This window comes from Bombyx mandarina, chromosome 11 (genome assembly GCF_030267445.1).
Source record: "Bombyx mandarina strain Sakado chromosome 11, ASM3026744v2".
In the NCBI taxonomy this organism is placed as follows: Eukaryota; Metazoa; Arthropoda; class Insecta; order Lepidoptera; family Bombycidae; genus Bombyx; species Bombyx mandarina.
In genome coordinates this window covers 16,132,712-16,160,261 of record NC_143218.1, presented here as the reverse complement: position 1 = coordinate 16,160,261, position 27,550 = coordinate 16,132,712, and the positions used below count along the sequence as shown (strand labels likewise).

The 27,550-nt window shown below is 35.9% G+C and overlaps 2 protein-coding genes across 5 annotated transcripts in view; both read right to left on the bottom strand.

Moving 5' to 3' along the window:
- Positions 1-47: 47 nt before the first annotated feature.
- On the bottom strand, positions 48-4,448 carry LOC114241366 (membrane protein BRI3). The gene is made up of 2 exons (XM_028172180.2): positions 4,245-4,448; positions 48-1,963 (listed from the first exon to the last, which is right to left on the bottom strand). The coding sequence occupies exons 1-2, from the start codon at positions 4,300-4,302 to the stop codon at positions 1,647-1,649; spliced, it is 375 nt and encodes a 124-aa protein (XP_028027981.1). The 5' UTR covers positions 4,303-4,448; the 3' UTR covers positions 48-1,646.
- A 2,338-nt stretch (positions 4,449-6,786) lies between these two features.
- Positions 6,787-27,550, bottom strand: part of Ntan1 (N-terminal amidohydrolase 1) — a 121,256-nt gene continuing 100,492 nt past the window's right edge. For 3 of the 4 annotated variants that reach the window (XM_089731093.1, XM_028172110.2, XM_089731094.1), the window contains 6 exons: positions 17,853-18,046; positions 16,777-16,842; positions 16,271-16,453; positions 11,590-11,801; positions 10,903-11,064; positions 6,787-9,827 (listed from right to left, as the gene is read on the bottom strand). In XM_089731093.1, coding sequence (XP_089587219.1) covers positions 9,702-9,827; positions 10,903-11,064; positions 11,590-11,801; positions 16,271-16,453; positions 16,777-16,842; positions 17,853-18,039 — 936 coding nt within the window. In that variant the 5' untranslated portion in view covers positions 18,040-18,046 and the 3' untranslated portion in view covers positions 6,787-9,701. Of the gene's footprint in view, positions 9,828-10,902; positions 11,065-11,589; positions 11,802-16,270; positions 16,454-16,776; positions 16,843-17,852; positions 18,047-24,883; positions 25,026-27,550 lie in introns of those variants that run through there. The other variant, XM_089731095.1, reaches the window with a different exon arrangement.

Sequence of the window (27,550 nt, the reverse complement as noted above, 5' to 3'; positions counted from 1 at the left end):
AATATAAATTTAATAATAGGACTGATTACACAACTCGTTTAATCTTAGTGTATTAGCATTAGCTTTCTTCACTACACGATCATGTTAATTTAAGGCATTTTCATATGTCACTCTCAGTCATTTAATTTAGAAAGAAACAGATTTGTTTCATCTATGTGAAACGAAAATCTTGTACATTTATCAGGTGATCATTTATTAATCTAATTTTAAAAAGTAGAGCATGACACACCTGATACCTTCGGTAATAGGTAGTCAAATTGATATTTTTTTCAAAGAAATGAATTGTGTCATTGCCATACAAAAATGAAAATGGGTACCAAATAATATGTACCTAGTATTTTAATGCTAACGCTTGAAAAACAATTAAGTGCTCCATTAATATTAAACATCATATGTCGCTACAAAAAATATCCACTTTAATTACTTTCAACATTAACCTTAAAATAGAATGCGGATAGCGATAAACAGAATATGGCCTCTGATAAAAAATACACGTTCAATTGTAACTGCGTAATTAACATATATTTTTTACAATCAACATAATAATATGTAATCATAAAAATTAAAAACATTTTATATTCAACATAGCAATATCTCAAATCATAATTTGTTGAAAATAATTAGGTAATTCAACATTTATGTAATGGTTAAGTTCAAATAAAAAAATCTCCATTTAAAAACTCTATCATTTCAAAGTAGTGTCTCTATTACTTGTATGAATTATTCTCGTTTTTTGCCAGATTGCGATTTACACATAAACTTCTTCAAATCCATGCTTTTTTAACTTAGGTCACGTGTATATCAGGAGCCGTTCAATAAAATTAGCACATGGCGCTTAGTTCCCTGTAAATTCACAATCTAAATAGTGTTTTTGGGCACATCCATGAATTTTATTTCTTTGAGAAATAAATGGTTGTACATATACCAAACGCAGTTCAACTTAGAATAATTTAAATTCTGTGAAGTCATTAACGGTATTTATTTATCATTTTAGAGTTTATTTATCATAATTAACAAATTTAATAGAGCATACAATATTAACACACATATCGTATAAACTTAAAAATACTATATAACAAAATAACTATGAAAAATAATCAAGAAAAATTCCTCACCTAATTACAGTGAAAACGAATTTAATTATTATTTTTTATTCAAATATTTTCTCATTCATTTACAAGGTAAGCGCGAGAAATATTTTTAAATAGATTCACAAAAATTCCAGTTGCATAAATGAGCCTTGAAAAACGAACTTGTCATCTGTCTTAGTTTTTTTGTAACAGTTGAAAAAATAATGTCGTCAATTTCGTGGAATGTTCAGTAGTATTAATTGAATTTTCTTATTGCATGTTACGTCAAAGTCCATTAGGAAGTCAGGATCAATTGATGGATGTGGAGATATTGTACTTTATTGGGAAAAGTATGACATGTAATCCTAATGATATCTTCATATTCAAAATATCCCTAAAAACCAAGTTAAAATGACTCTGAAATATTTATAAATCACAGTATATCAATTTTCATCAATACATGTTTTACATTGTTTACAATTACATTGTTTTTTATTTAAATTTAAACTGCTTACTTTTTGTTTTTCTTTTAGTACATTGTATTAACCAGTTTAAATAAAGATTTATGATGACAACTCAACCAAACATCGCTCCACAGTTTGAACATCTTCTGTTTTTTAAGGCAAGGCAGCACAGTATTCCTAACGGAAAGAAAAGGATGGCACATAAAATACCGAGGCACGTGAAATCGTCTTCTAAAATGCCAACTCGACATGCGGGGCAAGCTCCGACTGTGATTATAGCTGGTGGTATTATAATGTTTGTGGCTCCGTAGCTTGGTACAAAGCCTGTTTGTGGAGGAGGAGCACCATATGGACTATACCCCGGAGGTGGTGGAGGAAAAGGTGCACCTGGCGGATTAGATGCCTGTGGGTATGTATGCGGTTGAAGCCCTAGAAATTAAAGAAAATCATTAAACAATACAACTATAGATAGCTTGATGACATACACTAATTTATCAAAAAACAAGGAACAGAAGGCCAGTTTAGAAATTCTTGATTTTAGAATAATAAAATAGAAAAACACAATTAGTTTTTTTTTTATTGCCCTTGTAGGCATACGGCCCACCTGCTGGTGAGTGGTTACTGTCACCCATGGACTTCAGCAATGCCAAGTGCAGAGTGAAGCCGCTGCGTACCAATTTTATTGCGAGTTCACCATAATAGCAATCTTATCAATACAATCCGCCTATTTCTGGTGATATAATCTATTTATGGGGTGGGATAAATGTCATTCCAAAAAATTGTTGTCTAAGGTTCTTCGAAATTGGTAACATTAATAGAAGACTTTTTCTGATTTTAATAAAAGCAAAAGAATATTATATGTTACATTATATTACTGTAATATCATGTTGCCTAACCACCAGTATTTTCTAGGGGCTATTCTGGCTTCAACTAATTGGTGGGCGAGCTCATTGGGGTCAGTTTGAGAGAATTGCTAATATAGTATAGTGTTAGCCTACATGGCACTTCTTTTATGGTAGCTATTGGGCCATTCCAGCTACTCTAGCGAGGTAAGTGAGCTCACGGGCTCGATCTGAAAAAACTTTTTTTTTTTTTTTTGTTGCTTAGGTGGATGGACGAGCTCACAGCCCACCTGATGTTAAATGGTTACAGGAGCCCATAGACATCTACAACGTAAATGCGCCACCCACCTCGAGATATAAGTTCTAAGGTCTCAGTATAGTTACGATGGCTACCCCACCCTTCGAACCGAAACGCATTACTGCTTCACGGCGGAAATAGGCGGGGTGGTGGTACCTACCCGTGCGGACTCCCAAGAGGTCCTACCACCAGTGATTACGCAAATTATAATTTTGCAGGTTTGATTTTTATTACACGATGTTATTCCTTCACCGTGGAAGTCAATCGTGAACATTTGTTGAGTACGTATTTCATTAGAAAAATTGGTACCCGCCTGCGGGATTCGAACACCGGTTCATCGCTTCATACGAATGCACGACGTCTTATCCTTTAGGCCACGACGACTTGCTAACAATAGCTCTAGTAAAAACAGTACTCTGCAGAATCTATTACTGGATCGGAATTCTCAGATGTTGAGCCCATGAGTTTCATCTGTGCGTAGCTGGAATAGTCCCGTAGGCCACCAGCAAATAGGTAGAAGATAGAGAAGCACACCAAACTCTTTGAATTTGACTGACAGAATATAATTTCAACAAGATTAGTGACTGGTGGAAAATCTAAAAGCACCAACAGTGGAAGTTTTGAAGTGAAAATGTAAAGAGTGGATGTAAAGAGAGATAATCTACAAAATAAGGTGTATCAATGTTTCAAAGAAAAGGATATATTTTGTAAAATGTCAAATCAGTGACAATAATAACAAAATATCTATAAAGTAGCTATTATATTATTATAATAGGATTAAGACTTGGATCTTAATATTGATGATCTCATTCTGATATCACATCACATTTAAGTCATCATTGCCTAAAGGATAGTACACTCATGTTCTCTTATTTCAAGCAAAGCTAGTTTATATTTTAAGTCATTAAATAACATCAAGGGTTCTTGCAGGCTGTCCATTTAAATTGGTAAATTTGTGATAGAAAATTAACATAATGGACACTGAATAGGTACTTCTTATTTACTATGTTAATGAATTTGTTTTTCAGCTCTCAAGACATATGATTGGTTTTAGTTCTAGCTCATTACAAGGGTCATTATTTATAGTCATAGCAAATATTTAAAAACTATCTCATAAATTTAATTATTAGTACATTGAATTTCCTAATATCATAATTTGACAACTATTTGAGTGTGTGCATTATATTATGTTATGGCCACTTTTTAATTATGAATCAGATGATAATGAACAACATTAAAGAATTTCATTATTAAAATGTGCTGCTTCCATTATCAATCTCGAAAGTTCTAATAACTCAAGATTCAAGCCTTGTTATTCTGAATATTTTAATGAAAAATTGCTAAAACAATAATTTCATTAAAGATAAAGTTCAATGAACGAGCACAAAAGAAACACATGACTTTTAAGGGTAACATTTTAAATGGAAGTCAGTAGAATCAAATGGAAGTGGCAAAAAACCCACTTGATGAAAAAAGTACTCATTTCTCAGGGCAAATCTTATCTTCACTATTCATTCATTGTTGAATATGATTCATTACTGCTTGAAAATTAAATCTATAACAAAAATACCTGGAGGGACTGCAGCAGAATACGGCGGGGGTTGCTCGGTCACAGTTGGTTTCTCCATTATACTGAATAATTAGTAGTCAAAATAAATGATGGCGATACGTTATCTAAAGAAATTTGTTAAAATGCCTGGTGCGAAAAGTTTTTCAAACACAGTTTATGATTAAAGTGGTAGCAGTACAAAACTGACAGTCACAAAACCTAAGTGTCAAGTGTCAGTCAAAACACATGACACAGTAGGTAGGTACTAAGTACGCTACCTAATAAATACTATATTATTATAAATACTAAATACTAATAAATACTATTGGTAATTGAATTACACAACTATACAAAAATAAAATCGTTCTTTGTCCTAACGTTTATACTAGGTTTCTCCGGTTAATTATTCACAAAAACGAAAATAAAATATCTTTTTTTGGTATGAAGTTTGCTTTTGTGATAGTTATAGTAATAATACTCATTTTTCATTTTTTTTATCAATTTTAATTAATTTTAATACTTTCAAAAAAACCGCGCTATGAAAGTGGGGTGTTTACGTTTACACAGTGCCACTAGATGGCACTCGAGTCATAAACAACGATCAAGTGTTTTGTAGAAACACAGAAAAATTTTAAATGTCACGAAAGTGTAAATACGATGCTGATGCATTTTGTTTCATATGTGGTCAATTTATTAAAGTTCAAAAGCAAACTGTTTCATGCCATGTATTTTTTTTCGTCTAATTACGATCTAAAATGTTGAAATTTTATGCTTTGCAATCAATGTCAAATTTGGTGTTGACCCGTGTTATCCAAGAAAAAGATTTCCAAACCAAATATTACGTTTAAATATGTTTCAAACCATATCAATGATTTTTCGATTGAACGATAAATATCTGGGTTTTTTTTCATAAATGTGCAAACGACCTTGCAGCTTAAGTAAGGTTCCGGGGCATCACAAAGGGAATGCCGCACATAAAATTAGTCTCCTGTTGTAGACCTGTAACCTAACTTTTAGGTAAGATTATGTAAGTACCTACTTATGAAAAAATAAAAAATAAAATGCAAAAAGTACAAAAAATATATACATTATTTGTTAGATATTATATTGTAGAACGTGTCACTAAAATCGGTGTAGTTCCACATTTGCGGTATTTTTTCTTAATGACGTTTTAAATTTTTTGTAAATTAATTTACCCGAAACAGACAATAATAGAAAATGTAAATTCTATTCTCTGAGATCGATTATCTATAATAAACCATTAGTTATTATCGATAAAATATTCAATCTTGTTGAACAAAAAATTAATCAAAATTTGGAATTCTCCTCATTCTTCTTCTTCTTTATTTTTCGGTTCTGGCACGGTTTGTGCATTAGCCAACGTCAAGTAATTCTCCTCATTAAGTCTCGTACGTATCTTGACTTGACAGTCCGCTTACTTCACTCCGGTTAGGAAAATTTTCCAAGGACGTTTGAGTGGAGTTTATTTTTACGACTAAGCAAGACATACCAAAACGCGCGTTGGAGGTTGAGTCGAGTCGAGTTAAGCTCGTGTGAACGACTAAAGATACGGGGGTCAGTCTGTAGTTCGGTCGAACGAAAACCAAATTATAAATAATACACTATATAAACTAAGAATACAATTCCTTTAATCAATGCTACATTTATAGCAATAATGGTAGTAAGCATCTAGCGTGGAGAGATCGTAGAACTCATCTGGATTTTTACGCTTTGATTCACAAGATCCAAATAGATCAAGCATTTCAACTCATTCGCGATTTCATAGCGTCAAAGTTTTAAGGTAACCAAAATGCGCCATTTCGATAAAGCGGCACGACACGAGAACCCTCTCATTGTGGCCGCCGGAAACTACATAGCCGATCCTGCGAACCAAATGGCAAACAGTCGACGTCGCCCAAAACACGTCATCTCGGATCCTCCCGATCCACTAACGGTGCTTTTAGATACCCCAAGCACCGGTCATCGTTCTCGTCGAACCCGTTGCTTGCGAGCTGCTGCATACTAGGTTAGAGTATATACTCTATAGGGATACAGTTTGTTATGTAAACAAAATTGTTCGTAGTCATAACATGCGGCTGCGCCCGCAAGCCCCGTTGCTTTTTACTTTTTAAGTTGAGTCGCGAATAAACGCTCGGATTAACCAGTTGTGTTATTTCATTATCTCGCTTCCGACAACGCCCTGAACCATTATTGACCACTACTAAAATAACTCCTAAAACTCCTTTAAAGGTTTGGCGACATCGGAGGCGAGCTCAACTAGGTTTGGACTGTATTATGTGATTTCCATTAAAAAAAAGCAACCAACAGAACAGAAGCTTTTGATAATTTCCATTAAAACCATTATAAAAGTGTGTATTTTCAATTAAAAAGATATTTGTTTTTGAGCCACAATGATGCAGACACAACTGAGCACCAATATATTCTTTATATAAAAATCAAACAGTATTCCCTAGTTCATAAAAATATTTTTAACTATATTTAAATGAAATGTTAAATACCTATTAATTACTTTGTAAAAAGAGGGTGACAAAAATAAACACAATTATTGAACTTTAATTATATTCAATTTCTTTTCGAAATAACAATAACTACATAATAAATCCATCTAACTGCAACTATGTGTTCACTATAATATTTACAACTAGGTTCATGTATCGATCACTTAATATAATTTATGTTTTGCGATTACATAGAAGAGAAACTTAATAGGTCAATTTACATTGGTGAACAGTAATCCCCCCATAACGCGGTAGATTGGTTCCGAGTTATAAGAAAACTCGTTATAGGGGTATTCCAGTATAACACGTTTTTATGACCTCGTATAACGCGTTACGTATAAATGATTCATCATGTTTTAACTTTTAATGGATTTTTTATTTTAAATAAAATTTATAAAATTAAAATTAAACCTACACTCGTTAATACACAAATTGAATAAAATAATGTAACTTTGTAATAGCACAAATTGACACACGTGCAAAGGCACGCGAAGCTAATATGAACTTTACAAATCATTATAAATTTCACAGCACCGAAATATCCCCGTGTTATACGGGGGATTGAAATCGCGTAATATGAAAACGCGTTATAAGGGTACCGCGTTATAGGAGGATTACTGTATTTATTTTTGAAAATTCTAAATTGACAGAAATTCATGATGCCTTTATTAACATATTTCAAAATATACATTTTAAAATAAATCAAGATTTTATAATTCTTGCAAATCTTCAAGTTTTATTTATATACAAAATCAAAACTGACGATATATAATTAATTAGTTAAGGAAATCATTTTATCTGGAAATGATGTGAGCGTGAAAGAATACTATCAATAAATTTCGAGCCTCACTTTTGTTCATAAATAACATCAAAGTCATTAGTCTAAAATTAACAATGTTACATAATAATAATAATATGTTTTTTCAAGGACAAATTTTTTATTATTTTTTATTATTTTCAATGCATATATGTCCTCTGACAAATCCACCAGTGGCTGATCTATAATGATCCAGTGACTGACTGAGTCATGTTGGATACAATCGCTTTGTCATTGTTAGATTTTATACTGTGGTAACCCCACCGAAAACAAATTCCGAACGAAAAAAGACGTAGTTTTTGACAAATAAAATTACCGACAGAGTATATTTGTACTCAACACTGGCACACACAAAACTCTTAGGTATCAAAAAGAGAAGCTAATATGAATATAAAGTTTTTATTAGAACCACCATTATTTTGTTGTGTCACCAATAAACAAATTTGATGTTGCTGTCACTACTCACTGGACCAATGTAAATCTGACACAAAATACGGTGCTCGAAGTGTCATTACAATTAATAGCTATATATTTATAAATACAAATTATTTTTGAAGAATTGTTAACGTTTTCTTGACTATATTCAAATTATATAGTTTATGCATTCATTAAGTCATTACCGAATCAATAATTAACATTGTCTAGAATATCGAAGTCACATTTTTCTGTCCCAATAATTTTCATTAGAACGAATAGCGTCGAACAAAACAACATCGTAAACCTAACCTTCCCTATAAAATAAATATGTATCGACAATTCAATTATTAGTAATACATAATTAGTTTATAAACAGTAACTATTTAATTAATTTAACACCGTCAAATAGAAAATTAAACGAGAGTCCAGTATGAAGGCGAGTGAGCTTCAAGTAATATTGTTAAACAATTGTCACAAGCACCTATTGTCGCATCTCATAATGTAAAATTATTATTGTTGACGTCCCTATAACATAGGCCGGAGACGATTTTACTTTTTTAAAAATAGTCAAGGGGCCTAACAAACAAATATGTCATTTTATCGATTAAAAATTTCACAGCACATTTATCGAAAAACAAAATCCACGTATCCGACGCCACGCCGTATGATCCTTATATGCTTAGTCCGATTTTTTTTACTTCTCGATAGCGTAAAAGCTAACTCAAATTTGTATGGAGTTGGACCAGCGCCCCTAGCGGCAAACGAAGAGAAACTGTTCCAACTCCATACAATTTGAGTTAACTTTTACGCGATCGAGAAGTTAAAGAACTCGCACTAAGTATATTCGTATAGTAAATTAAAATATTATTACCGAAAAACTTCTGACCACTCAAGGGATAGGTAAATTTATGAAAATACAATTATTTTTCTAACGAACGCCTTGGTGTTCAACCTTTATTTAATAACGTATGAGAGAGCACACTTGCAAGTAGTCATCGATTTTCGATTTTAAGTATTAAACAAAATGTTATTTTTTTACTAAAGTATTAAAGTTGACAATCGCTCGAGGTCAATGACCTGGTATAACGCGCAGTGGAATTTGCCAACTTTGCTTTAGATTGCCGCTTCTTGTATCGTGAAATCAAGCTATACCTATTTGATAAGACAATCCATTTTAATATGGTTTCTTGATTTTTAGAATGGAAGTTTGCTTGTAAGGAAACCTGAAGGCGGAATGTGAATGGATGAATTAAAATCTCAACATTTGTATGGATTTTTATAAGAATTTTAAAATATTTTTTTTTTACATGTGCATACAGTTTATTTCAACAACAATAATAGTGTAATGTTTAGTGAAATTTTCATCACAGGAATTGACAAATAATATGAAATATAACTTAGTATATATTAAGCAGATTGAGTCACATAAAGCAATGACTTTAGTGTGGGTATGGAAAGACCAAATGTTATTAATTGTTTTACAAAAAAACGTTTTTTTTTGCCGACCGTACCACTATAATAAATAATGTTAATGCCTCCATCGCAATTAGTGGACGGCCTTATAAGTTCCTGTCTTGTTCCACAGCAAATACTCTTATATTGGATCCAGTTTTTGCACCACTTTTTTATCTTATAAACAATAATTTATTATTCATAAATAACTAAGAAGAATACCGAGGACTATCCCTTGAGAGGTTTAGTAGGATTATTCAAGAAGCAGGGTAGTTAGTAACGAACGGATATCCAACAACCGGAGTGCTCGTCGCGGCGGTAGAAGTGCGGCCGGTTATCCGGGAACACGGTCACCGCCGGAAACGGATGCTGTTGGATGAACTTCAGCGTCATCCGGATCTGAAATTAATACAAACGTCGCTGCTTATTTGAATCTGCTCTAATGTAACAAACACAGATCTAATGTTTCAAGGTGACGTTATACGGTTAAAAGTGAGACCTTAGAACTCATGTCTCAAGGTGGGTGGTGGCATTTACGTTGTAGATGTCTATGGGCTCCGGTAACCACTAAAGCACACCAAAAATTGACTTGTTACGACATCTATCTCTCTCTTCTCCCTTTCTATTTTTTCTGTTTAGAGCGTGGACTGTATTTTGGTGCTAGCTTCAATAAAAACTATATTCAGAGCGAAGGATATTTATTTTTGAATGTACAAGACGTGCACGTACTGCTACTAACTGTGTTGCCATACTTATTAGTGTGTTCCCCATTTAAAAACAATCATATAAAATTTTATGCTTAGGATTGTCTTAAGCATTGTCTATTGCTTATTTGCACACCGAAACGAATAAGAGATTTATTTTCTTTTTTATTAGTAATACTGGCAACAATTTGAGGCCTAAGACCAAAGAGGCTATACTAATCTTTAAGTCAGAATGTATTATTGCTTCGAGATAAAACCGAATGATGAGTACCTTCCTACCCAAGAGCCTGCTTATCTAACTCACAAGACGCGATGATAACATATCATCCTACTATTTATTGGTATCAGTCCGTGTTGCAAAGCGAAATTTACTTACAGGCCTGAGGCCCTTAAGTCGGTTTTTCGTTTCATCGACTTTAAAATCGAAACGAAGCTATATATAGATATATATTTTATTGCTTAGATGGGTGGACGAGCTCACAGCCCACCTGGTGTTAAGTGGTTACTGGAGGCCATAGACATCTACAACGTAAATGTGCCACCGACCTTGAGATATAAGTTCTAAGGTCTCAGTATAGTTACAATGGCTACCCCACCCTTCAAACCGAAACGCATTACTGCTTCACGGCGGAAATAGGCAGGGAGGTGGTACCTACCCGCGCGAACTCACAAGAGGTCCTACCACCAGTAGGTAAAGAGGTTTCCACATGAAATATTTAATGGCGTAAGACTTATAATAATAAGTTTACGAGATATAAATATGTACTTACATTATGAACGAAATGCGGCGGCTCGACGGCCGGCGTCGTGCTTAGGTGCTGCAGAATGAACTCGTCGGACTGTTCGAGCCAGAGGTCGACTCCTCGCAGGGGGTCGTAGTTGAACGGGCCGACGCGCAGCATACCCACAGCGTTATCGTATATGTCTAAGACCTGATATTCAAAACAGGTTAACTTCAATCTAGAAAATTCCCAATCAGGTTTCCGTGTTCGGAAATTTACGTTTGGTTCGTATATTCGTTTATATCACAGTATTCACTGATCATTAATTAGAAATATTTCCTTCAATTTGGCTTATTTGCGAACGCAGTAAACACCAATTCAATCAAATCATCTTTTATTTTCATTTCAAATCATGTCAACTATTTTTGATATAATAATATGTTTTTGGAAACGAATAAGTTTTCTAGTCTATTCATTTGAATGGTGAAACTACAATTCGTGTCGGCGTTAAAATCGTGGCGATTTGAAAGCTCCCGTGTGCTTAGTGCGAGTTTTTTAACTTCTCGATCGCGTAAAATTTAACTAAAATTTGTATGGAGCTGGAACAGCGCCCCTAGCGGCAAACGTAGGCAAACGTTCCAACTCCATACAAATTTGAGTTAATTTAAAAAAAATCAAACTGAGCACAATATTGAGTCCTACTTAGATTAGAACTTGTTTGATTTTGATTCCTACCTGTGCCGAATGCGGACCGCTCGTTATAGTTCTCGCCCCTCGCAACGGAAGTTCGGGACCTTTATCCGGAAACGTTGCCGGGAAGAGATCCCCGGCGCGGATGTCGACGCCGACCCCGGTCACGAGAGGCGCCAGACCCCCGGGCAGCGTGTTCAGCTCGCAGCAACACGCCAATGTCAAGTCTATCTCTACCGTTAGACGATGGAATGATACTGAAATTTTTAACGAGAGAAAAAGAGAGAACTAATTAAAAATCGTTCAACAGTCCAAGAATTTATTCTTAATCATGTACCAGAGACGCATTACAGTAGACAAGTTTTTTTTAAGGGATTTTATGACCTGGTAACTAAGACCTTTAAGTCATGTCTTATTTTAATTTGTATTCTTATTTTTATGATAATATGGAGTAAAATGAAATGAAATGAAGATGATCAATTTGAAACATTCATCAACTGGGGTGAAATTAAATTAAATGAAATGAAATAAGATGATATGATATGATATGGGATGAAATATAATCTTAGTAAAATGGTGGTTATTTACTGAGATTTTTTCAGTGGACTTTTTGGAGGATCCCGAGAAGTTACGACCAGCGGCTTTGTTTCATTTTTCCACATTTGTGCACTTTCACAGATATTAAACAGTTAATAAACCACCGTTAGTACACGTTTAAACCTGAAGAAACACTAAATAGACAAAATAAAACAAATCACACAACTTCACTCCTAGCGTTCCCGCCAAAAAGTACAGCAGACAAGGACAAGCACAGTTCACAGACACTACTACACTATGTGATTGCGACTAGTTGCTTTGAGACATCAACTCTTAATTTTCGTAATTACAAATGTTCTACCCTTCAAAAGCATATCTAATAGTACAGACGGCGGTCCACCAGGTATTAGTTGGTTATAGTAGCCTGTAGACATCAAAAGTCTAAAAGATCTAATCTTAACTTTATAGTATAACAGTTATCCCACTATGCAACCCGGACCGCATGAGTGCTTCACGATAGAAATACGACTGGGTCACGCTGGTGCTTATCCCGTATGCTCAAAATACGCCCGACCACTAGTAAAAATCAAATAGGTAGCATGTCTGTTTTTCTGTCGAAATTTATAGATTAGTGGTTATAAACTTGTAAGAAGTATAGCTTTTTTTTAGTTTAAAAATGAAGCAGAAATCGCTTTCATAGTAAGCCAATTCTAAATTCCATTGTCTTTGATTATTAGTTTTATTATTATTATCTACGTGCGACCTTAGATTGCTCTCAGTAAATAGTTTTACATATACCGTGTATTTTTTTTCTATTATTTATATATTTAACTTCATGTACATAAAGTACATTGGCGTACGTAAAGGCTAACTAGCAACCAACTAAGGGTGGTGTTTAGATTATATTTTAATATTCATTGTTAAATTATTATTTCACCATAGAGGATCGTTTTAAATAAATAAACTCCTTGATTTCATTTTAGTTAGCCTAAGGGCTTATTCGAGCTATACCCCAACGGGTAGGTGAGCTTGCGGATTCAACTTGAGAGAATCTGCCAACACTAGTCCTAGCAAGAGCGATGCTTCACAGAATCCACCACCGGATCGAAATCGCGACCCACTGAGAAGATCCGGCGAGAAACTCAGTGGGCTGAAATTTAATTAATGAACCTAAACTTTAATTACGCCGGCGAACCGGGTGAGTCACCTCATCACACCGCGTCGTAATGCCCCGCAATAATTCAGCCGTAACAATGCATCGGACTGCGGCCGCGCCCACGCAACTAGACGCTAATAATCCTCTGGCACCGTGACAGAACCAGACTGACCTCTAAGCGTCAATTGTCATAATTTATTTCCGAGTTCGATTCGCATGGGTGTATATAAATCTCAATATATGTACTATTTTACGGCAAACGGCAATGTAAAGCATTCGCACGTGTTACATTATAATAAGCTGTAATAATAAAATGATTTTTGTCATAATATAGTTTGTTCGTTGGTTTTTATTTTATTTATAGCTACAACGTAATTGTTTATGATGATTCTTTCCTTTACAAAAAAAATAAGCCAAATATTATCTGATGGTTATCGAGAAATAATTTTAATGTACCGATTTCGTCGGAAAAGTATGATGACACATTCATATCGCAAGTTTTAAATATGCTACAATAACAGGAGAATGATAGAACTCGAAATCCCTTGTGAAATCGGAATATAGTTTACTTACAAACATCACGGTGGTTTCTCGATGAGCGTTACCAATAAAAACGAATATGCTAATACCGTTTTTAATGACTCCTATCATTCAACCCGAAAAATGCGGGGAAATTTACGTCACATCCCTATCGCAAGTTTTAAAAGTAATTAAATATGCTCTAATAACAGAGGAATGATAGAAATCAGAATTCCTTGTTAAATTTCAATGGAATTTACCTACAAGCATCACAGTGGTTTCTCGATGACCGTAACCAATAAAAACGAATATGCTAATACCGTTTTTAATGACTCCTATCATTCAACTCGAAAAATGCGGGGAAATTTACGTCACATCCCTATCGCAAGTTTTTAAAGCAATTAAATATGCTATAATAACAGGAGAATGATAGAATTCGGAATTCTTTGTTAAATTTCAATGGAATTTACCTACAAGCATCACAGTGGTTTCTCGATGAACGTAACCAATAAAATCGAAAACGGGAATACCGTTTTTAATTATTCCTATCATTCAACCCGAAAAATGCGGAAGCCTCAAAAACAATTCCACACCAAAAAACATTATTGCGTTATATGTATGTGAAATTTCGTGTACATTATCACGATAGGTGAGCCACGAAAACCGCTATCAGATCCATTGACGGAACCGCTATTTTTAGTTATTTTCGTAAATAGATTCTCATTACTACGAAGCTAAGTGAAATTTTAAGGCTAAAACTTAACGTAATTACCGATTGTACTGAGCTTAAACATCGCCCGTTTTTTTATCTCTAAATATGAAAGTCACCAAAAAGCTTATTAAAATGACTTATACGTTTTAAGTTCGCTAAGAAATTGCCGTTTAGTATATAGAAAGATAGTTATATATATTTTTTAATTTTTATCACTATCAATCAAAATAAGCACCCATGGTGTTGATGTATATTTCTTTTTTCTTTTTTCATCCTTAGATGGACGAGCTCACAGCCCACCTGGTTGTTAAGTGGTTACTGAAGCCCATAGACATTTACAACGCAAATGCGCCACCCACCTTGAGATATAAGTTCTAAGGTCTCAGTATAGTTACAACGGCTATTCCACCCTTCAAACCAAAACGCATTACTGCTTCACGGCAGAAATAGGCGGTGTGGTGGTACCTACCCACCCGTGCGGACTCACAAGAGGTCCTAACACCAGTAAGAAGTACCTTGCCAATTCCACACAAATCGACCGATATTGTTTTGATGTCAACGTTAAAAGCTGCTGCTAACTATTGTGGTGTAATGTATTTAATAAAGACTAGCTGACCCGGCAGACTTCGTATTGCCTCAATAGATAAATAAAAGACCTAAACTTTTGTATAAAATAAACTTAAAACAAACAAAAGGAATCCGTCCGACGGGGGATACATCAAAGGGAAACAAAATTGTTATTTTTATTTAATTCCGAGCATTTTCATATTTATCTATCTTTTAAACCCTCTTTGGAACTCCACAAATAATTCAAGACCAAAATTAGCCAAATCGGCCTAGCCGTTCTCGAGTTTTAGCGAGACTAACGAACAGCAATTCATTTTTATATATAGAGATAGGTTGTGGTATATTGAGTACCGTCAGCGTCCCCCTATCGGAAATTCTGGCGGAAGCGTTTAAACTAATAACGAATCGTGCGTTTCTTTATAGGGCTCACTCCGTATACGTGGATTAATGTTGTGAGCTGTTTGTGTAGCATTGCTGTCGTGACAAAACTCGTATTCCTTAATTACTGGTACACCGTGTCCAAGTTTATTAAGAAAAAAAATACAATTGTCTTGAAAACAAAACTAAAACAAGACTAAATTTGAAAATAGAAGTTCATAATTTGAAAACATAATTCATTTGTATTTTCAAACTATGAATTTAAATTCAAATTGCATGCATGCATGTGACTATTATAGGAAATGTATGGAAATGGTAGTACAATGTAGAGGGGGAAGAGGTCGACCGAAGAAGACGTGGACGGAGTGTGAATGACGATATGAGAGAGAGAGGAGTGTTGAGATGACGGCTGATAGAAGAGAATGGAAGAGAAAATTAGCTGTGCCGACCTCACCTAGTGGGATAAGGTGAAGAAGAATTTAAATTCAAAGTATATTTCATATAATTCATTGGCAGCCATAATTTATGTGGCAAAACAACGTTTGTCGGATCAGCTAGTATTATCATATTATTATTAATTTTATGTTACGTAAAACTTTACCTGAGCCGGATCATTCAATACCTAAATATATAGAACTAACTACCTACTTCTGTATTTAAAAAAAGTTTTAGATTAACTGAAACAGTGACGTAGATGGCGCCGCAGTCTGTATCCAGGGTTTTTATCTATACTGCAACTAAACGGCTGGATCGACTCGAATGAATTTTTATGTATGCATTCACCGGACAACATCTATCGTGTTCGCTAGTAGATATAGATATATAGATATAAATTACAATGGAATTAAAACACTCACACATAATATTAGCGAAAAGCTCGTCGGAGTATCTATGCGGATCCGTGAAGCCGCCGATCACTTGCAACTCCAGTCTACCCTCAGGATATCCGACTGCGAGCTGCTGGACTCTGGACACCATGGCCGCTGCCGCTTCAGCCGTACCCGAACCGTCCAAGTGCGCCAGCGCTATGGCCCCTGACCCTGAGACCGTAAGAATTAACACGTTACCGCATTATTACTTATTATACGACATATCGTTAGACCACACGGTTAGATTCTACATCCAGGCTGTTTCTGCCTCAAATCAGTCGTTCGTTTCGATATGAAGGGTGGGCCAACCGTTTAGCATTTAAAAACTAACATGACAAAAAAGCGTATATGAAATGCATTAATTAATATGCACGCGCCCAATGCGGACCAACTTCCTCACGATAGAAAAAACTCCTTCCATCGTTTTCTGCAAAATCTTCTGTATTGCTAAGTAAACCAATCACCCACCCGATTATGGATAAACAATCAATTACCTGAATGCCTGACGACTACTATAATACACGATGTCGCGTCATCTGAACCGATTATATTCACGTTTTCTGTAATTAAGAAGAACACACATTTTAGAAAGGCATTTTTATACGAAACTTACCTATACACGGAATACAAGGTTTTTTTATGATTGAAGGATTACTGGTGGCCCGGAGGCCTTTCCAGTTTCACCAGGACAGGTGGGCGAGCAAAGACTCAGCCAGGAGGGGTGGGATTTGCTAACAGCTGCCCGAGCGCCTCCGCAGGAGACCTAACAACTCAAGAGCAACTGCTTCGCGAATGAATCTACTACCGGACCGGAATCGCGACCCGTTGAGAAGATCCGGCGAGAAACTCAGCGAACTCATGCATGGGTTAGGTTGCACGTCGACCTCTTTGTCGAGTTCGACGAGTACGGTTACCGGGGTCCCTAAGCCTGCTCCTAATGTTAGAGCTGAAGGCGTCTAGTGCAATGGTTATTGGATCTGATGGAACCGTAAGGACGTGTCTAGGACGTCGACGATGACTCGCTCCTGCGTCATCAGGATCGGCATACAAGGTACTCTATCTATATATACAAAAATTAATTGCTGTTCGTTAGTCTCGCTAAAACTCGAGAACGGGTGAACCGATTTGGCTAATTTTGGTCTTGAATTATTTGTGGAAGTCCAGAGAAGGTTTAAAAGGTAGTTAAATATGAAAATGTTCGGAATTAAATAAAAATAACATTTTTGTTTCCTCTTTGATATGTCCCCCGTCGGACGGATTCCTTTTGTTTATTTTAAGTTTATTTTATACAAAAGTTTAGGTCTCTTATTTATCGATTGAGGCACTACAAAGTCTGCCGGGTCAGCTAGTACGTCATAAGTAAGTAATGTATAAACTACTTATTGTACATTAGTGTGCAGTTAGTTGTCTAGTCTTCCTGTTGAGGACTCGGTCTCGTCCTCTTAGAAAAGTCTATGCATCTGATTAACAGCTCCGAAAACTAACTCCTGTAAAATCATCTGACCTCAGTCTCTGATGATGGACTCCTTATTAATTCTCACAACTGTATTTCAATAAATAGATTACTCACTGTCATGCGGCACAACGGCGGCCATTTCTCTCTGTCCGACGTAAAGAACGCCCGCGGGTCCCACAACGCGCGCCGTCTCGGTCAACAGTTGCGCGGCGCCTTCTCTGTACCCCGGATGCGCCTCTAGCAAAGCCCGCACCGACGTCGGGCAATCGTCAGCGAGTACGCCGTTCAGCACCACCACCATGATGCCGCTGGAATATTTGTAAGCGATTAGGATCTTTTTTTTTATTGATTAGATGGGTGGACGAGCTCACAGCTCACCTGGTGTTAAGTGGTTACTGGAGCCCATAGACATTTACAACGCAAATGCGCCACCCACCTTGAGATATAAGTTCTAAGGTCTCAGTATAGTTACAACGGCTGCTCCACCCTTCAAGCCGAAACGCATTACTGCTTCACGGTAGAAATAGGCGGGGTGGTGGTACCTACCCGTGCAGACTCACATGAGGTCCTACCACCAGTAAAAACGATCTACGATACACAAACAACAGAACAATTAGGCATTGCCTTCACGTCATTACGGATCCTCCCGATCCATTAACGGTGCTTTTAGGCACCACAAGCACCGGTCTCCGTCCTCGTCGGACCCGTCGCTTGCGACGAAGGGCTCGACGAGCAAATCAACCCATAGACACAGCCCGCTGAGTTTCTCGCCGGATCTTTTCAGTGGGTCGCGTTTCCGATCCGGTGGTAGATTCTGCGAAGCACTGCTCTTGCTAGGGACAGTGTTAGCAACACTCCGGTTTGAGCCCCGTGAGCTCACCTACACACGTTAGGGCGAATCTGAAATAGCCTTTCAAGGCTATCAGCATAGGTAAGGAAAAAAAAATAGGCATTGCTCAGACGTGTGAATTACATTTTGAAATGGCAGCGCAATTCACTTAATAAGTTAACACTAAGTACCTAGCACGGATAGAATCGAGTGACCTAGTATTCGTTATGGCCGGATGTTTTGGTAACATTAATAACATAATTTTGATAGAGATTGTCCGCTACTTGCGGTTCAATCAAGTTAAGATGCATTTTTTCATACACACTTGTTAACCTTGTGGCCGTAGCCATCACAGAACACAAGATATTTGACAGATGTCTGAATCTCGCTTACGACATTTTCAAGATAAGCTCGCATATATACAAGTTCCGAACAACAACATTCGAACCGTAAAAGTTTAGAGTTTGCGAGATTAAACCGTAAATTAATATAAATTTCATTGCACCTACCACTATTCACTCTGCACTACCTTTGGTTGACTGGTAGAGAATGCCTTAGGCATTAAGTCCGCCAATGTAAATTTTACATGATGTGTAATAATAATAAAAAGTAGTTTTGTTTGTGACTACCCTCAAATCAACAATTGAACTAGTTGGTATTGTGCGATTAACATGAATATGAAACCCGAAGGCTACCCAACTACTCCTCCTCGCGTCGTTTTCCTCATTACTGAGGGTCGAGTTTCCCCCGCTGCATCAGTTTCTCCCATACGACTTCCCTCCATCTGCCGCGATCCTTTGCTTCATGAAGGGCATTATGGAAATTGATGCTCAGAGAAGATCGTACTTGGTCCGACCATCTCGTGGGACTGCGTCCTCTGGGACGTTTGCCATCCACCTTTCCTGTCACCATCAGCTGTTCAAGATTGTGACCCTCTTTACGAGCAATATGTCCGAAGAATTCCAGCACCCTACGAAGGCATATAGTGGACAGTCTGGCTTTGATATGAAGCTCTCTCAGAATAGACACGTTGGTGCGAAAGGCGGTCCCAACTACTACATCTTAAGATATTGTAAGATATTTTTATGTACAAAGAAACTTAAAAGTAAAATTTTAAAAAGGATTTAGCACAATATTCAAATTTCAATGAACAAAACACCTCAGTCTATAGTATAGATTCTGGTCTTCTATAGCCACAAAAACTGAATGACGCATTGAATACGTCGGAAATAATAACACATAAGTAATAAAAGCGCAAGGTTAACTTTCAGTTTTTTTTATAGCTTAGATAGGTGGACGAGCTCACAGCCCACCTGGTGTTAAGTGGTTACTGGAGCCCATAGACATTTACAACGCAAATGCGCCACCCACCTTGAGATATAAGTTCTAAGGTCACAGTATAGTTACAACGACTGCTCCACCCTTCAAGCCGAAACACATTACTGCTTCACGGTAGAAATAGGCGGGGTGGTGGTACCTACCCGTGCGGACACAAAAGAAGTTCTACCACCAGTAATTACGGAAATTATAATTTAGTTAAGTCTATGAGCCACGGAAGCCTACGAAAGTACTACATACTGTGAATTGGGTTATTATTTATATAAAATCATATTACTATGTGGTATACTTATCCTAAAATCCTATATTAAATATTTTAATTGTTGAAATATACTTACGTCGTTGAAACAGCGATAATTCTAGGTGCTTAGTCTGTGAATAGTAATTATGTGCATCTCTCTATTTCTTTGGAATAAAATTTTCCACGAATAATGCAATAAGTTTTTGTATTCGTAAAACTAGTATTAACGGCCGTCTGGTGTAGTGGTAAGTGACATGGTCACTACACAAGGGGGTCGCGGGTTCGAATCCCGCCAAGGGAAGATATTTGTATGATAAATATAAATGTCTTTTCCAGGGTTATGGATGTATATTAAATATATGTATGTGTATAATAAAAATCTTACATTTATTTCCGTTATCTGGTACCTGTAACACAAGTTCTTTACGAACTTATCACGGGACCAGTTAACGTGGCGTGATTGTTAGTAAATATTTATTTTTTATTTATTTATTAGTTATTTATATACTCGCATGTATGTTGTATCACTAATTTATACATCAAACACTTCATTGAACACACAAAAATCTTTTTTGACGCATTTGATGAAAACTGCTTTTTTGATAGCTTCATTGGTTAAATGGGCAGAGTACCTGCGAATCGATTGCCATTTAAAAATATGTTTACTATTCGGGATCTGGCTGTCTTTGACTCACAAGTTTCCGATGCACAAGAGGCCCTTAAATGAAATAACGCTTTTCTGACAGCTTCAATTGTTACACGAACTAACATTTAAGCAGCTTCAGCTCCCCATAGACACAGTCCACTGAGTTTCTCGTCGGATTTTTTCTATGAGTCGCGATTCCGATCCGGTGGTAGATTCAGCGAAGCCCTGCTCTTGCTAGGGCAACAAATTATCTCAGGTTGAGCCCCTGAGTTGATCTACCCATCTGGGCGTAGCTGGTATAACCCCTATCGCTACCAGTGGGAAAAAAACTTCATCTCAATACAGCAGAAAAATAGTTAACGCAGCTCCGAATATATTTATAGTTATTCAACGCGGCAGCTATAGGTAAAACGCTAGGCAAAAACGAGCGAGTGTTGCATTTGTATTTATGTATGTATGCCTCGGTAATGTATTCAGAAAGGCGCGGGGTCATCCGGGACAGACCCTGGCACCCGCGCAACGCGAGTTCGTCTTCATTTACATGGAACGTACGATGTAAACGCTGATTTTATACGATATTACAACAACATATTTGATATACATATGTAGAATAGGGACCGCAGCGCATAAAATAAAAGTTACACTATTCCAAAATCTTCTATTATAATAGTAATTAATAATTAACACTAATTTTATTACGTCTTACTCATTTTTCAACCGGCTTCGCCATCCTCAAATTCTCTGTCATTCTATCTGTCATTCTCTTCTCCCTTTCTTTCCGTTTTTTGTCTCACATCTGAACGCTCCGTTCCACACTCTTTTCATACGTTCCATTCATACCAATCCTACACATATATATTGTATACGACTTTAAAGGATACAAATATTATTTTATTTATGTAATATGCCGTTATTTACGATTACGATTTTAGTGTACGACTAGCTGACCCGGCAGACTTCGTAGTGCCTCAATCGATAAATAAAAGACGTAAACTTTTGTATAAAATAAACTTAAAACAAACAATAGGAATCCGTCCGACAAAATTAGCCAAATCGGTCGAGTTCTAGCGAGACTAACGAACAGCAATTCATTTTTATATATTATATAGAATATAGAAGATTAGAGTTATCTTTGTAGACTAGTTACATCCGTAGTACTGACCGAATTCTCGGTGTAAAGGTAGACACGGATACTCTGTGTGCATTCTGCGAGTTTTTTAACGTTCTCGATAGCGTAAGAGTTAACTCAATTTTGTATGCAATTGGAACAGCGCGTACAATACGTATAGAGAAAAAATACCTTCTTCAAACAAATCTTCATGATCAACGTAACACTTATGAGAAATCTATATATTACGTAGATATAATCTATCACTTATTTTATACTTATATAATTTGTGATTATATAAGTATAAAATACAATCATAATAGTTTACAAACTTACAATTCCAATTAATTATAGTCGAATTTCGACTACTGCGGGGGCACTAGTTTATTTAATTACATAAAGTCTTTAAACTTGTCACAAAATTGATTACGCTGTCAGTGGTGCCAACTACACTAGGTTGCTCGTGTTTCGTACAGAAAAGGCGAACGTTTAGATTTGCGCTACTTAAAATTGTTTTTATAATTGTAGTCGATGGGTAAACTCATGTTAAGAGACCTCATTCGCGGAGGAGCTTATTTTTTAAATTGGTTTCAGCCCATAGACATCTACAACGTAAATTCGCCAACCCACCTTGAGATATAAGTTCTAAAGTCTCAAGTATAGTTACAACGGCTGCCCCACCCTTCAAACCGAAACGCATTACTGGTCCACGGCAGAAATAGGCGGGTGGTGGTACCTACCCGTCCGGACTCACAACAGGTCCTACCACCAGTAATTCCATGAAGTATATGGCCGTTAAAGATTCATTTCGAATTTAGAAAATTTTAAAAGTTATTCTGCGGGCTGCTACTAATGAAAATCGCTGGGTTAGGTTGGATTCAGGTGGCAACGGACCTACCGCATTGGACATTAATTGGAGACTCCTATTTTCAGTAGTGGACAGTGAATAGGTTGAGAAAAAAAAATGGGGTCATAATTATTGAGCAGTGCACGTGGTTTTTAACAAAGCAACTAATATTTAACACTAATCATGCCAACACTTACTGGTACCTATTTCTACCATAGCGAGTAGATAATGGTATGCGACAAATATTACTCAAAATAAACAAAAAAAATAGTATTATAACTGTAGATTATTTGGTATGAAAAATTCATGAACTCAAATGTGCAAAAGCAATATGATGATACGCGTATTTTCAATGCAAAAGTTCAAAATGGGTCATTTGACGGTTATGGTAGTGTTAAATAACCTACAACGTAAATATACATTAACGAATATATTCTTATGAATTGAGAAATAAAATTTAAGACGACGCGAAAGATACAAAAGAATGCTAAAAAAAATTATCTGTGTATCGAAAATATGATAACGAAATTTTATTACTCGAGATACGATAAAAAGATCTGACCAGAACAGTGAGACAAACTAATTATGTTAATATCACTCAAAAAAATACTTATCTTGTCGAGATTTAGGTTATTTTCGTCTGGCAAAAAAAATAAAATTCATTTTAAATTTCGTACTATACAAATATTTTGTTGAAGACGTGTGTACGATGATTTTACAGAGCTTACTGACTTCAAAGAAAACGTTTTCTATTAGGAAATCTCACTCCTACTGGCTGAGCATTTGCTCGCCCACCTGTCCTGGTGAAACTGGAAGGGGCCGCCAGTAATACCTCATTCATAAAAAAAACCTTTTTAATACAACATTTACAATTCGATAAGGATTTTGACTCAACCAAAACGAATTTCCCGACGCAGTCATCCGAATTAAAATATATTTCCTATATTTAATGTACTAGCTTACGAACATATTCGGTATTAAGGCCGGTAATATGTCCATAGATATCAGATTGTGCGAAGTCTCTATTACTTTATTAATCGATCACAAAAAACAATTGCATAGAAGATGGAGATGTAAATTAGAATATATAAAGTTAATATAATTAAGGACTTTTACTGTCAACATCGTTATCTGCTAAATATTAAACATTACAACGAATCCCATAAACAAATCAGAAACTAAGTAAAACTAAGCAAATAACAAGCAAGTAAGTAGAGATAGATGTATGACTATAATTTTGGGATAGCTGCTGCCTCGAAACTTGTTAATTGGCAGTAGAAACATACAAGGCATGTTATTTGTTAACTGGCCCAAAAGATACATTATGGATTTGATGGTTAAGCGTGGTTTTTTTATCGGATATATTACAAATTATTTTCTATAAAGCGCTGAAGAAAAAGGAAAAGGAGCCGTCAGGCAAATTACACAAAAACATAACTGATTAATTTAAAAGCAATTGTTTAGGAATGAAATATTTGCCAACTAATAAGCGTGTGTATAGCGGGATTTTAAATTAATATAAAATCTTAATGTGCCTATTTTTATATAGAAATAAAATAAGATTTTGTCGCGGGTTAAAATAACAAACTCAGATCCGCGAATCGGCTTCAACGGGAAACAGTTGAGTGGCGTTACGAAAATTCACTTTCAGCTAAAGAACGTTAACGACGTTTATTTCAATCACACTAAAGTGTAAACTGACAATTAAACAAACAATAGCTCGAGAACTTGCATAAACATTAACAGTGAAAGGTATTTCGTTTTAATGCGTATACTTCGACCGTCACTATGAAATCACCGGAAATTCTATAGAAATCGTTACCGCTACCACGTCCTTGGACAAACGAGATGTGATTGATGATCGATCGTCCCACCTGCTGTGAAATCAAGAACGCGATGCCTCCGCTCGAACTTTAAAAAAAAAAAACACCCATTCATATTAATGTGCTCTTGACTAATTTAACATCGGTAAGCTCGCTATTGAACGGGCGCTTACAACAATAGCTTAATTATACGGCTCAGAAACACATTCCGAATATCATTAATCACGAATTTCGAAATACCAATAACAACATAATCGAACACTTTAATACATTGATAACGTAAATGAATGAAAATTCTTATAGATTTCATTACCTTTATGAACTAAATAGAGATGACCGCGTGAGAGGGGACATATACAATAAAAGCGCGCACAATTCAACACCGCGACAGTGGACCGAACAAATTCGTTTGGTTATTTAAATTATTTTATATGGCGCGTTGAGGCGAACATGTGCGGTGTACCGGGTTGCACACGAAAACCGACTGGCTCCGAGACGGGGTTATCTGGCTGCCGTCATGAGCAAATCGAATGCCGCGAGTTACTGGCTTGTTATTGTTATGATAATGTTTATTATGTTGGCAATAGCGCCCCGATATCCTCTCTATCTTGCAATAGGCAATTATAACTTATCGCATCGTATTTAATTCGTACATGTTATAAACAATACCTACTTAAAAAGTTTTCGTGCGAATTTTTTAATAGACAGATAAATTATTTATCTAAATTGTATAAAATGATTGAATGTAAAACAGAACCAATTGAATTGATTTCAGTTATTGTATATAATAATATATTATCTGTACTTAATGATAAAACATTACAATCGAATTATTAGATTTCGAAACTCTGAACTTGCGGAACGCATGCTAGGTCATAATTTATTTATTTCATTCATGATTAAAAGGGCTCATCGTTCACCTGGTTTTGGGTGGTTAGCGATGCCCATACATAACACAACCCGAATAGAGTCACTCACTTTTAGAAATACAGTCAAAGTCTCAGGTATCTATATATTAATTCTTCTTCTCAGTCGTACACTCCTAGCGGAGTGGTCGTGGTTACGTATGTCTTAATGTTTGGTTGCGGCTTTTGAGAGACTTCTCCATCTCTCTCTATTTGTGGCGGTACGTGTACACTCAGTAAGGGAAAACTTCGTAGATGACTTAATCAAGTCTGTCCACCTTGTGGATGATCGGCCGCGCGAATTAATACGTGAAGCAAACATTTTATTGCCCTTCTGACGAAAATTTCGCAGACGGAGAGAAAGAATATAGAGAAGGAGTCCAGAATGTTAATATTTTTTCTAATTATGCATCAAAAATACATAAAATCCATAAAAAATATTACACACACTAGCATGTATTTGACACAACTCATAATATACTCGTAGTAATCGTATACTCGTCATAGACCTATATAGTAATACTCGTATGTCCTTGTTTATTGTCAAACTTTTGCTATTGTTTATCTTTGATATTGTTTGTCTTTAATATTATTTGTCTATATGTCTTGGCGAAATCTGTGATTATTGAAGTATAATATAGACCTTTGATAATAGAACCAATATAATGTTCAAACTTATAATTTCAATTAATTATAGTCGAATTTCGACTACCGCGCGGGGCCATTAGTATAGTATTATAACGCCTTCCCACCCACCCTTTAACGCATGGCTGTGACGCGGTAAAAATAGACAGGATGGTGGTCCCTATCTGGACTAACAATACGTAGCCACCACCAACAATAATGAAGATTTTTTTTTGCGAATTTTAATTTTATTATATGATGTTATGCCCTGAGACTCAGATCTCTTGTCTTAATGTGAGCGGCGGCATTTGTTGATGGCCATGGGCTCCGGTGACCACTGAACGAGGTGAGCCGTGTGCTCGTCTACCCATCTAAGCATAAACAGAAATCAATTAGAATAGTCATAGAAATTAAAAAACTTTTCAAATTTGCGATCACAGCGTGTACAGAAATCGAATTCACACTGGAATTTATATTATACTAGCGGACCCGGCCACACGTTGCTGTGGCTGTGGCTTAGGTTTTTGTTTCTAAATAACTCACGGCCGCCTATGCTAATACCAAAAATTGACAACGTAAGAACAATTGGATTTCACTGTATTGCGTTTACTACGAAATAAATTTCACTTATACTTTAGCCTCAGAAACACGTGGTGCTTATGCCATTAAATTGTAGCTTATGTGAAACGTTGGTATTTTTAGCACAGCGCCATCTATGAGATATTAAAGTCACAGTATAACAATTGTCTGTAAAAACTGATTTAAGGCGCCATCTGTTTTAGACTTATGAAACTTACAATTAATAACAAAAAATTTTTTTTTTTTTTTATTGCCTTTGTAGGCAGACGGGCATACGGCCCACCTGATGGTGAGTGGTTACCGTCGCCCATGGACTTCAGCAATGCCAGGGGCAGAGCCAAGCCGCTGCCTACCATAAGAAATCATTTTATTGTTAATTAATAAATATTGCGACCAATCATCGAAATAAAAACCATCCTATCTCTCAAGTTGAATCGAACTGCACATGGTGTGCGAATTTTATTATAATCGGTTAAGTGGTTTAGGAGTCCATTGAGGACAAACATTGTGACACGAGATTTATATATATTAAGATTATATTATATTTAATATACTTGAAACTACAACATTTTAGTACTTTACGATATAACCGTCGCGCAATTTATTATTAATACATTTCCTTTTGTTTATTTATCAGCGCGTCTTTGTAAAAAAAACATGTTCGATTTATCTCAATGCAGCAAAACAAGATATGTAATCGCTTTAAACGAATCATTCCAGGAAACAACGATGAGTAACAGATAAGAAGTGCATAAACAAAATAATTATATGATTAAAGTAATGGATGAGCCAAAGACAGCGCTGTCTTATATATATTATGTATATAATAGTTAGTTAGTTAATTATAATAGATACTTCGAATTGACATAGAA

Excerpts from the sequence above, each read along its gene's own strand:
- LOC114241366 (XM_028172180.2), bottom strand. The coding sequence starts at position 4,302 with ATGGAGAAACCAACTGTGACCGAGCAACCCCCGCCGTATTCTGCTGCA. Across the intron at positions 1,964-4,244 it reads TTCTGCTGCAGTCCCTCCAG|GGCTTCAACCGCATACATAC; the intron begins GTATTTTTGTTA and ends TTTAATTTCTAG.